General features: G+C 35.7%; 2 protein-coding genes and 1 non-coding gene across 4 annotated transcripts; 1 reads left to right on the top strand and 2 right to left on the bottom strand.

Annotated features, from left to right (window-relative positions):
- Positions 1-1170: 1170 nt before the first annotated feature.
- TRNAK-CUU lies at positions 1171-1243 on the bottom strand. Its single transcript has one exon. It is a non-coding gene; the product is annotated as a tRNA-Lys (tRNA).
- Positions 1244-1270: 27 nt separating this feature from the next.
- LOC106433528 (protein TRM32) lies at positions 1271-4757 on the bottom strand. 2 transcript variants are annotated; one of them, XM_048772941.1, is made up of 5 exons: positions 4618-4757; positions 4032-4272; positions 3857-3900; positions 2169-3774; positions 1271-2065 (listed from the first exon to the last, which is right to left on the bottom strand). In XM_048772941.1, exons 2-5 carry the CDS (start codon positions 4192-4194, stop codon positions 1455-1457), a joined length of 2424 nt encoding a protein of 807 aa, XP_048628898.1. In that variant the 5' UTR covers positions 4195-4272; positions 4618-4757; the 3' UTR covers positions 1271-1454. The 2 variants fall into 2 exon arrangements, with proteins under 2 accessions (XP_048628898.1, XP_013729809.2); XM_013874355.3 differs by having other exon boundaries at positions 3854-3900; positions 4618-4756.
- An 871-nt stretch (positions 4758-5628) lies between these two features.
- Positions 5629-8413, top strand: LOC106433527 (probable protein phosphatase 2C 66). The gene is made up of 4 exons (XM_013874353.3): positions 5629-7360; positions 7443-7556; positions 7735-7999; positions 8102-8413. The coding sequence occupies exons 1-4, from the start codon at positions 5816-5818 to the stop codon at positions 8215-8217; spliced, it is 2040 nt and encodes a 679-aa protein (XP_013729807.2). The 5' UTR covers positions 5629-5815; the 3' UTR covers positions 8218-8413.
- The last annotated feature ends 3750 nt before the right edge of the window (positions 8414-12163 follow it).

Raw genomic sequence — 12163 nt, forward strand, 5'->3', positions numbered from 1 at the left:
AAATAAAAATCAATCATCTTATTAATTTAAGTAGCCATGGACAAAAAGACCGGAATCAAAGAACCGGACCGAAATATCCGAAATCAAAACCTGAACGAAACCCATATACAGTATTTCTATATCTAAAATAATCGAACCAGAACCAAATCGAGAACCGAACATGTACCCGAGTATCCAAAAAGACAAGTTTCAGCATTCTGATATAAAGTAAAATGGTTTCTATATTATTTTCTTGGGATGTCACCATTAAGGTTCAGCTTTTATGCCTTACTCCTTAATTTGTTTTATAGGTTTTCTAGTTTATAACTTAAAATTGGCTCTAAATTTTAGTTACACAATTTTTTGAAGCTCAATTCTTAATGTTGATTGAGTGTTTACATAATAATCCTTATTTTCAAAAGATATACAGAGAATATAAAGTTCATAAACTAAATAAATATGTTTCACATTTAACAATTAACACCTAAATTGACATTCAAACTTTTATGTTTCATTATTTTTCCTTCAGAATCTCAACAATTTTCCCTTTGACTTGGCATATCATATTTGAATATTTAAATATATGGTTATAGACTGATATTACAATGGTTTTGTCTTGTTTAGGTGATGCTTGAAAAGATCTTGTAGGTTCTGGGTATTGGTTTAGATAAGTATCACTTTGGTTGATCTCGTTTCATTAAGAAAAGAGTCTCTAAAACAAGATGTTGCCAAAGGAAAGTAGTGTTCCAAAGTCTGGCTTCAAAGACTTCTCTGTTCAAATTGAACTGAAAGTACACAAAAGAAAGTATGCATGAGCCAACTTGAGGTGGGTCCATTATCGACCATGTCCATTCTATGTGCGTATTCGAATCGAATCTCTCCTTTTGAACACTTTCTCTAAAATCGATCTATAAAAAAGTAATGGAAAAGTTAGGAGAACCATCCGTATGGGAATATTGCAGTGTCGATAAGTCTAATCCCTACAAAAAGTTAAAAGAGTGCTTGTATGAAAGATCATTGCTCTAAAACTTTAAACTATAAATGAATCTAGAACTGCAATTCTGAGCCGGTAACTTTTGTATTTCTTCTTCACAAACGAGTGAGCGAGGAAAGAGATCATAAAAGGAAATTGCAAGTTGATGATTTCCTTATTAAAATACTAGAACAATTCCAAACAGGTAAAAAGAATATCGCCCACCGTGGGACTCGAACCCACGACCACAAGGTTAAGAGCCTTGCGCTCTACCAACTGAGCTAGACGGGCTTTTGTTAGATACTGTAAGTGAAGCAGTAAGAGCTTAACATCGTGTTTTATTCCTCTACAGTCAATTTTACACACGAACTTCATCACAACAAAAAAAAAAAATCTCATACAAACAACAAGTTCTTTTCTCTCTGTTATGTACCTTAAACTCCAAGCAAAACAACAACAACCCAAAAAAATGAAGAAATGATTCAAGTTCTCGAGTGCCCTATTAACCCGATACAAGCAGCTCTTCGAGGAGCTCCTCGAAGATTAAATCCTCAACTTCAATCCCCACACATTCACTCTCAAACTGCAAGTCCATCCACCCATCCTCTCTCGACAAATCCCTACTCATAATCTTATCAAAAGATTCCTCGTTGAGTGGCTTGTAACGCAAGTAACAGTTTATCCTAACCCAAACCTCCTTCAAAACACTATACCCCACTGGCATTGGATGGATTCTACACAGTGATGATAACGGTTTGGGACAATAATGGTAAGACCTTTCGTAGATTTCGATTAGTACCTCGTTGATTAGATCGAAGAGAAGCAAGTGGTTGCAGTTACCGCCTTCTTCTTCGTTTCTTGAACATTCCGGATCTTGGATCATACAACCTGTTGTTGTTGTCACTTCTTCGTAGACTAATGGATCTAACGGCTGGTATTCTGATTGCCACATTGAGAGCGATTCAGGTGCGTTGAAACCAGAGATCTCGAGAATGTCTCTTACATAGTTGAACTTCCCTTTATCTTGTGCTTCTACCTGGAGGACTTGGTCGATCTCTGCTGCTGGTATGCTTTCTAATTGTTTGCTTCTAGAAACACTCTCTGTATCCGAATCTGCTAAGAAACAAGTTTGTCATTATCAATCCAAGTGACTAGAGTAAGGCAATGAGATCAAAAATCTCTATATGGAGAGAGTGACTTAATGTTTAATATTTACCTAGTGGCATTAGAGATTCAGAAGCAATCTCATCAAAGGTAGGACTGTCTCCTGATGATTCATCCAAAGATTTTGTTTCAGGTTCCACATCAAGCATAAGAATTTCTCTGTCTTGTTCTGCTTCAGAAGAAGGATCATCTGTAGTCTCAGGCATTTCATGTTCTGAAGACTCAGATTGATCTTCTGAGATCTCTGAAATGTCTTCCAAAACATCTTGTTCTTGTTTGAGTGATCTACTAAAAGTTGTAAGTTGGCCAGGAAGGTCCTCAATCTTCAAAGCATAAGGAGATTTCATTTCAGGTGATGAAAGAATCCTTCCCAAGACTTTAGGAACTCTCTTCTCAGAAGGCACCGCCGACTCCTCAAGCTCAGCCTCCAATTTTTCTGAAGTATTATTATTCTTCTTCGCTTCTCTTTGAACGCTACTTTCATACAGCTGAAGATACCTGTCAACAGACCCACACAGAGACGATGTTCTTCTTATCTGCTTCAGTTTCGCGCCTTGCGCTTTGTTGGCAGGACTTCCTTTCAAAATGTCATGCCTCAAATCTTTAGAAAACCCGTACTTTCGAGGTACTTTGTCTAAGACAGCATCCATAGTGATACGGTGTTTCTCGTTCTTGTTCTCGTTAATCACATGCTTTATCTTCTGCCTTAGATCCTTGAAACGTTTGATCACCACTTGGTTCTTTCCTCTCTTCCTCGTGTAACCAGAACCAGATAAATCCTCTTCATCAGCAGATTTTTCCATGGCTTCATTAAACGTCTGAACCCCGTCTGCTCTGTGTTGTGCAGCAATGGAAGGAGAAGACATTGACTTATTCTCAACCGAGTCAAAACCATTGTTATGATCTTCTCTATTGCTACCATGAGTAGGGAATGATCCAGCTTTAGTCATTGTTTTGGAGCTAAAAGATTGTTGGCTCTGGAAATGCCTGGCTAGCGGAGAGCCTGGATCCTGCAGAACTTTTAGCAAGAAGTTTCTATTCATGTGTATCAAATTGAGAGCATCGAGACATGACTTCGCACGTCTAGGAGACGTATCATCATCCTCATTCTCAGTATGTCTCAGCTTTGGATCAAGCCAAGCTTCCTCCTCATCATCCTCCTTCTTGGAATCACTTTCATCAAAATCTGGTTTATTTTCGTCAGTATCATCAACTGGAATGTTATCTAACTTAAAGTCTTCGCTGTCACTGTTGCTTGATTCCTCGGACATGAGATAAAGCGGGTTCAACGAACCAATGGCGGGTGAGATGCCAATCGTCTGGTTAAAGACTCGGTTACGCTCATCACCGTTTGAGGAATTCTTATCAGAAGATTCCACCAACTCACTCAATGAGTCCTTCTCTTTTGGGTTTGATTGGACAGGATAAGTAGAGCTTCTTCTGTGGTGGCGACCTTTCTTCTTAGACTTGTCCTCGATTACAAGCGCCTTGATCAGAGCTTTGACAGACCTTTTGATCTCAGAATGTGTTTTTCTCCGCTTCTCTTCTGAATTGAGATTCTTGGACTTGTCCTCTGGCTTCTTTGGTTTCTCCCCTGAGTTAGACTCTTTGGACTTAACTGCAGAAGAACTAGGCTTCTTTGGTCTTTTCACTGAGTCCTGAAGCAATGAAGCCAATGGTTGTGAGAGTTGATAAGTAACTTTTATCTAATGCATATCAAAGTTTGTATGGGCTTACTACAATAGTTTCATCTTCCACCTTGCTCTTAGATACGGAAATACAATCTGGAAACAAAAAAACATGGTAAGTATTATAAACAGATGTAGAACCATGGCATTAGTTTAGGCGCAATGCTCATGAGGTTATAAAAAGCTAATGAAAAAAGGAGAGACTAATTATAGAAGTTAATCATTACCAGCAGAAGCACTACGTGTACAAGCGAGGGGTCGTTTGTGAGGAAGACGTTTCTTGATGTAACGCCAATGGTTGTGCTTAAGAATGTCAAAGAGACCCCACATGAATCCAGGATGGCTTTGTATTGGGGAGCATGTCACTTTCTCACGCAACTTCCTCCCCATTCTGATTGTTGCAGCCTGTGTGATCTTTAACAACTCACTCCACTCCACTCCACCTACAATTTTCTTTTAAAATCAAACCTGAAAGCAAGTTCCAAACATAAACACATATCAATCTTCTGCCAAAAGTATGAGCCTTGTATTTTTTTTTTTTTTTTAGTCTGTATCAATGTCTCTACCATATGAAATGTATTGGATCATTAACCGATTATGAAGGCCAAAGGTTATTCTGAATTCATTCCGTAGTGAAACGTAATCATAATCTTCTTTTGTTATCGTAATCAGAGGCAAAATGTAGTTAATGTCATCTAAACACTATCAGATTATGCCATTTTTACACACAACCAAAAAAACAATTATCTCATTTTCCAAGGCGCTCATCAATATAATCACAGAAACCGAGGAAACGGAGTCAATTTCATTTACCTGTTGGAGATGAATTTCTACAGGATTTTCGTGGAGCATCTTCTCGGTCGTCGTGTCCATGGCGAAATCGAAAACGAGAGAGTGAGAGGAGAGAGCGGAAGCGTGCGTAACATGAACATTGGCCGTCTCGCGAATTTTTGATTTATTTGTTTTTAAAAAAAAATATTATTAAAGGACAAATAAAAACCACCTCCCCCATTAGAGTAGTACTATGTGGCCCATTATTATTCGTAGCCCATTATGGTTTAAGGCCTTTTACATTTAGCAACCGGTTTTGAGAAGAAGCATTTGGTGGCTCTGGGTGTATTACTATATTTCTAATTTCAGAAGGTGAAAGGACAAGTCGAATCGAATCTCACGATTATTCAGATCTCTTTCTTTACAGATTTGACTCCACAAGACTTATTCACTATCCCAAATTAGCATTTTGCATGATATTCACCTTGTTTTCTGCAATCAAATCTTCATAGAAACACTGAAACAAATACTATTATGAGATCGTCATTTAGTACTGTTTTTTTGTTTTTTACATATAGTTTTTTTTTGTTCTAAATACTTGTAGAGTTCTTTTTACCATTTTCACAGTAACGTAATGATTTAAATGAGCTTTTCAAATAATTTAGTTAATTGGTTAGCTACGAGACTTCAACACTTAATTAAGTCATTTGACTTTTTGCCAATGTATATTTTAATGCCTCTCCTTTATCTTCTTCAAAAGTCAACTCCCTACAAAAAAAAAACAACCTGTTTTTATAAAATTCTGAACAGAAAATATGGTGTGTTTATATTTGGTTTAGTTAAACTCAAATTGTATAGAGCATCACTAATTCAGAATGTTGACAGGGGCAAAGTTATACACCCTCCTCATTAGTCATTACCTTATTTTAAAACTAATTATTTTTGTATCGTTAGTTAGTATTAAAATAGTAGAAAGCATAATGTCGGAAATAGTATATTGAAGTAGTATAATTTTACTAATTCCACTAACATTAGAATAAACCAAATTCATAAAGAATAAACTTTCAAATGTCAACTCTCTCTCTCTCATTCTCTCTCTCTTACATAGGTGGTGACTGTCTCTTCTTCTTCTTCATTTTGGTTCCACCATAAATTAACCAAACTCCATTCACACCATCGATCTCCTCCTTTTATGAACCATCGCTTCATATCTGTGTGTTGTTACTTACTTCTTTGACAGATGGGGAATGGAGTCACCACTTTGAGCCCCTGTTGCACCGGCACCGTCGCCGGAGAAATCTCCCGGCGATACGATGTATCTCTCGTCCACGACGGACTCGGCCACTCCTTCTGCTACATACGACCGGACGTCACCGGAGTAGCAGTGTCGCCTTCTTATACGCCGGAGATTCCTCTCCGATCAGAACCTATCCCAGAAACCACCACTTTCCGATCGATCTCCGGCGCTTCGGTCAGCGCGAATCCGTCAACAGCTCTCTCCGGTTCTGCGTCGTCGGATTCAGACTGTATGTACAGCTCAGCCTCCGCGTTCGAGAGCTCTGGTAACTTCGCGTCTCTCCCTCTCCAGCCTGTGCCGCGCGGCGGCTCCACGTGTCAGTCGGGTCCGATTGTTAACGAGCCGGGTCACGAGTCGGGTCCGTTTGAGAGGAGGTTCTTATCGGGTCCGATCGAAAGCGGGTTGTATTCGGGTCCGATAGAGTTTATGAAAAAGAATAAGACAGAGAAGGAGAAACCGATGAAGAAGAAGAAGGTAAGAAGAAAAGCCTCACCGGAAAAAACTAAACCGAAGAAAAAGAAGAACTTTCTCACATTCAAAGCCTTGTTCACCAATCTAATCTCCAACAATAAACCTAGCTCGAAGAAGAGTGTGATCGAGCCGATCAACGGTTCTGAATCACCAGACTCTGATCGTCATCATGAACCTGAGATTGTCAACGAGAATCCTAAACCTGATCACAAGCGAGAAGCTAAAGAAGAGGAAGAAGAACAGAGCAAATGCTCTGTTTTGGATGTTCAATGGGCTCAGGGGAAAGCAGGGGAAGATCGTGTACACGTGGTCGTCTCTGAAGAAAACGGATGGGTTTTTGTCGGAATCTACGACGGTTTCAGCGGTCCCGATGCGCCGGATTATCTACTCAACAATCTATACACCGCCGTGCAAAAGGAGCTCAACGGGTTACTCTGTAACGACGAAAAGCTCAGAACTTTAGGAGAAAACGGTGACACTCAAATCGGAAAACGTTCCGACAAGGAAGATTCGGATTCGGGCAAAGAGAATTTCCCTGTAACGACGAACATTGACGCGGTTGCTTCCGGCGCAAGAAACCAAGAGAAGAGTGTGAAATGGAGATGCGAGTGGGAGAATAACGATACCAAATCTGACAACGACTGCGATCAGAAGGGATCAAACTCGACGACAACAAACCACGGAGATGTCCTGAGAGCTCTTGTGCAGGCTTTGAGGAAAACAGAGGAGGCGTATCTAGAGCTAGCTGATACGATGGTTGAAGAGAATCCTGAATTGGCACTGATGGGATCATGCGTTCTCGTGACGTTGATGAAAGGAGAAGATGTTTATGTCATGAATGTTGGAGACAGTCGAGCGGTTTTAGCGAGGAAGCCTAATGTGGTGGTTGGAAGCAGGAGGCAGAAGGAGATGGAGAGAATCAAGGAAGTTAGAGAAATGTTTATGAATGGAGCAATAACGCGTAATAGTTTGGTTCCTCTACAGCTTAACAAAGAACATAGCACACGTATTGAAGAGGTAAACACACAAAGAATCAAATGTTAAGTCTGTGGATTGAGAAACTGATGGGTTAAAATTTTGTTTGTTTAAATGAGTACAGGAAGTGAGAAGAATCAAGAAGGAACATCCTGAAGATGATGGTGCAATAGAAAATGATAGAGTTAAAGGTTATCTTAAGGTTACTCGTGCATTTGGAGCTGGATTTCTCAAACAGGTGAATATTATTAACATTATTAATATATCATGGGCTATCCAAAACAATTTGATATAGACAATTTCCTTTAGCATTATTTGGGTTTTGTAAGATGATTTTATGAACCAACACTTATAGACAAATCTTATTGTATCTAATATTTGTGTTTTTATTTTTGTCTCTTTGTTTTTGTTATCAGCCTAAATGGAACGATGCACTTTTAGAGATGTTCAGGATCGACTACATCGGGACATCACCGTACATCACATGCTCTCCATCTCTATGTCATCACAAGCTAACGTCACGTGACAAGTTCTTGATCCTCTCTTCGGATGGGTTGTATGAATATTTCTCTAACCAAGAAGCCATTTTCGAGGTTGAATCTTTCATCTCTGCTTTTCCTGAAGGCGATCCAGCTCAACACTTGATCCAGGAGGTCCTCCTACGTGCTGCCAACAAATATGGTAAGAAAAAATAAAATATTTAATAAATAAGTCAAACTACATTTAAATTTGATTATCTCCAACCAACGTTGAAGTCTGATTTTTTGGTTTGTTATATTTTAGGTATGGATTTTCATGAACTGTTGGAAATACCACAAGGAGATCGTCGGAGGTATCATGATGATATCTCTGTGATTGTTATCTCACTTGAAGGAAGAATATGGAGATCGTCCATGTGAATATTGTTATTATTTTTTCATGAATTGAATCCTTTGAAGAACTAATTCCAATAACTCGGTTTGTTTTTTTTCTTTTTCCAATTTGAATTTTTCTCACAATATTTTTCATTTGATGTATTTATTTTTACCTAAATAGTTTAGTGAACAAAAGCGAACCAAAGTGGGCATATACATATCTTTGGCTTTTCTTGGTTTCCTTGTAAATCAAATCTTTTTCTCTTCGCTTGATATAATAGAACTTTATCAAAAACCGCAAGTATTCTTTCTATCTCATATTCTAGGTTTCTAACTACAGTACTTACAATTTAATATCAACAGCAACACAACATATGTCTGAGTCTGCAACTCTTTACTATAGACCATTGAATACGTGCGTTGTTGAAATAATTAGTATGTTAGATCTAGAAGATCCCAATGTCAAGACCATATATAATACATACGTGTGTCGGTGTGTGTATACTTCATTTTAAAAAATTCCATGCGTTTAACTTCTTTTTAGAAAATATTTCCCACATTTTTCATGGATATATTATATTCCTTAAGAACTTTGTTTTAAAATTCAAACTATTTAAAACCTTAAAAAAAGCCTTTAAGTCCCAACTTCGAAGGGTTTGTATCAGTTTCTTTTGATCTGAAAATGTGGAAAGACGTGTTCGGGACGCTTTGTCAATGGTTAGATAAAAACCTCATTTGACATATGATCTATCAACTTATCCATCATACTCACAGTTTTGAAATCAAAAGTTTTTTTCCTCTCAGACTTCCAATAAAAAATATCTTCTTTTACTTTCACAAAGACTTTTTCCTTGTTGTTCTTGTTCACGAAAATATACAAAATGTTACTTTTTCAAGTTTCATATTATGAATGTCAATATGAAGATATATTTCATCATACTCGGCCATAAAGATAGAATATGATCAGCTTCACATTTTCTTATCAGTCACGATATGTATTGACAAATTCAAAATGTATTTGTGACTATTATAAATTTATAAGTCAAAAAGTTGTCTCTTTTATTTTTCTCGTTGTCAAAATTATTTATCAGAATCAGTCATATTATTAAGAGAGCAATTTTTTTTTGCTTAAAAGAGCAATGTTACATATATATGATCTGCATTTTACATATATCTTTTAGATTTATTTGTTCTAACAATAAGAAAATGGTCACAGCTCTCAACTAGTAAAACTTTAATTTTCTAGTATGATCAATCATATATATTAAGAGAGAAATGTTACAAATATTATGAGCTTTAAGCTAAATAGATGAACTGTTCGCCATTTTTCTGAGTTTGGTAAAACTACTAAAACATTTAGGACTGTATCAAAAGAAAAAAGCACACGTTTGCTCCTAACATTCGACTGTATCTATTTCTGACAAAATAGTAAAGCTCTGCTCCCAAGACTTTGGAAGTTCTCTTCCACATTGACTCACCAAACATTCTCACACACATAAACCATCCACTTTGCTTTTCCTTATTAGGTGACCATTACATAGTCTTCATATCGGAAATACATAGTTGGTAATGTGTAAGACAGCAACATTTTCATTTTCAATCACAGTTTCACATACGTAGGACCACGCTCGAGACAATTTCCAATACTAAAATTAGTTAAATCAATTTTTTAAATAAACACACAAGTAGAAGAATACAACTAACTTCTCTTATCACAAGCTCATTTTACTTTTATGCAAATTTTATTTTTGTAGAAAGCCTAAATTCAATATAAGAAAGAAACACAACATTTCAGTAGCGGCAAGATCGGTTAACCTAAATAGGTGTAGTCGAGTCAGCATTTCAAGTAGTTGAACCCCGAATCTCTCCAAGACTGTTGTAATGGATTCCAGTAACAGAAACCTCAAAACTGATGATTTTTCTGAAGAATGCAACTAACTTCTATGATCTGCATTTTACATATATGTTTTAGATTTTTTTTTTGTTCTAACAATAACCAAATAGTCACAACTCTCAAGGACTTATCCTTGTGCTTATCTTGTGCATATATTATCTAGTGCTTATCATTGCAGGGAAATAGGAGGGATACATGTTTTTTTTTTTGCAAGAGCAGTGTGCTGGTCTGCAGAGCCAAATAGAAGAACTAAGTCAAGAGCATGAAACTTCCTTGATGGTATTTCAGTTTCCTTCAAACGAAATTTATTAGATTTCTTCTTTGATTCCTCCAACTTTCCAGTGTCAAAAGTAATTTGATGTTTTAACCATTTGCAGATGCTCTCAGAACACCTTATGTCACGTAAGTATTTTGTTGATACATATGTGTTGTGTTATTGGCTTAGGTGAGAGTGGAGACATTTGCAACAGACCCAAAGAAAAACATTCCATGGAAGAAGATTCTTAAAATGGGAGAGACTGTGTTCCATCGAACACGCAATCCAGCTGATCTGAAGGACAAATGGAGGAGGCACAACCCTAGCCACTAGTGCTACTATCACGTTGTCATTTTGTAAATAAAAACTATATAGTAGACTTTGGTTTATATTTAATGATGTGATGAATTGTGTGTTCCAACATTGGTCTAAGTCTCAAACGTATGAAAAATTTCAAAACAAAACAAGAGTAAGTATAGGTTCGAGTGTTTAGGTACCCGTTGGTATTCGGGTCAGATATTTTGGATTTTGGTTTTAATTTGTAACACACCATAGATCCCGTTTTAGTAAATTTGTGAGTACGGGCCGAGTTCAGATATAAAAAATCGATTTCGGTTCTAATATGTATCACATCTTAAAATCTATAAAGTAACCATATACCGTTAGGATTCAGGTTATATCAGATTGGTTCGGATTACCCAAAGCAAAATCTAAAATTTTAAAACAAAGCATAAGAAATACTTCTTAAACATTATTTGAGAAGTCATTTGCCAAATGTACTCTACACAATCAATTTCACAAAAGAAATGTGACATGTCTACTGAAATTGATGACATAGATTATGTCTGAATCTGAGATGGACAATTACACTTACCGTGATTTATATTTTTGATAAGCTTTTTAGAATATGGTAACAATTCATACATTACATTTAATGTTGATTAATGTTTGATAAACTTTTTAGAATGTGATAATAACTTATAAATCATCATTAAATTATATATATATATATATATATTCAAATACGACATTACAAGTTCTGAAATATTATTGTAATGTATTGTTCACAAGCGTAAAACAAGATCAGCTTGATATCAATGTATTGTCATCATCCAACCAATATCCGGCATGGATTTCATCATTGATTTCTCTTGTAATCGTTATTGTCAAATCATATTTTTTGACGGGTTAGATTATTTTCTCAAGAGTTTGTTTTGGTTTTCTTGATGCGATGTATCATATCAACTATTGTGTTATTGTCTTTGATAGACAATATTGGATAAAAAAAACCTTAGCCGAAAAAATGTTCTGAAATATTACTTAATTCTAATTTTTAGAAGTATACAATTTTATTACTAAAATTTTCAAAATTTTCAACATTTTTTTAAAAAGCTTATAAATTTTTAAATCGCAATATCATTAGTTTCTTTTATATATCTACAAATTTTATAAATATTTTTTAGTTTAAAATTTTGATAATCATACAATTTTTATATCGTTTTTTATTAATGTTATACAAGTTGATTTAAATATTTAACCAAAGTAAATAGATAAAAATCTATCTGAGATTATACTTTTATATATACTCACATATTATCAAATATAATTTAAAATAACAAAAATGTTTTTATCTTAATTTTTATGTTTAATTTAATTAATTTATATTAAAATATTGATAAGAAACTAATAAAATTTACAATATTAAAAAAAATATTTTTAAATATCATTTAAATTGAGAAAATTTATTAAGCACGTTGTGTAGGAAAACACCTAGTATATATTTATTTATATAAAATTAGATATATAAAGTACTTATTTGAAATTTAAATGCTTATCGTAAA

Source organism: Brassica napus, unplaced genomic scaffold (assembly GCF_020379485.1).
Source record: "Brassica napus cultivar Da-Ae unplaced genomic scaffold, Da-Ae ScsIHWf_2060;HRSCAF=2711, whole genome shotgun sequence".
Lineage (NCBI taxonomy): Eukaryota > Viridiplantae > Streptophyta > Magnoliopsida > Brassicales > Brassicaceae > Brassica > Brassica napus.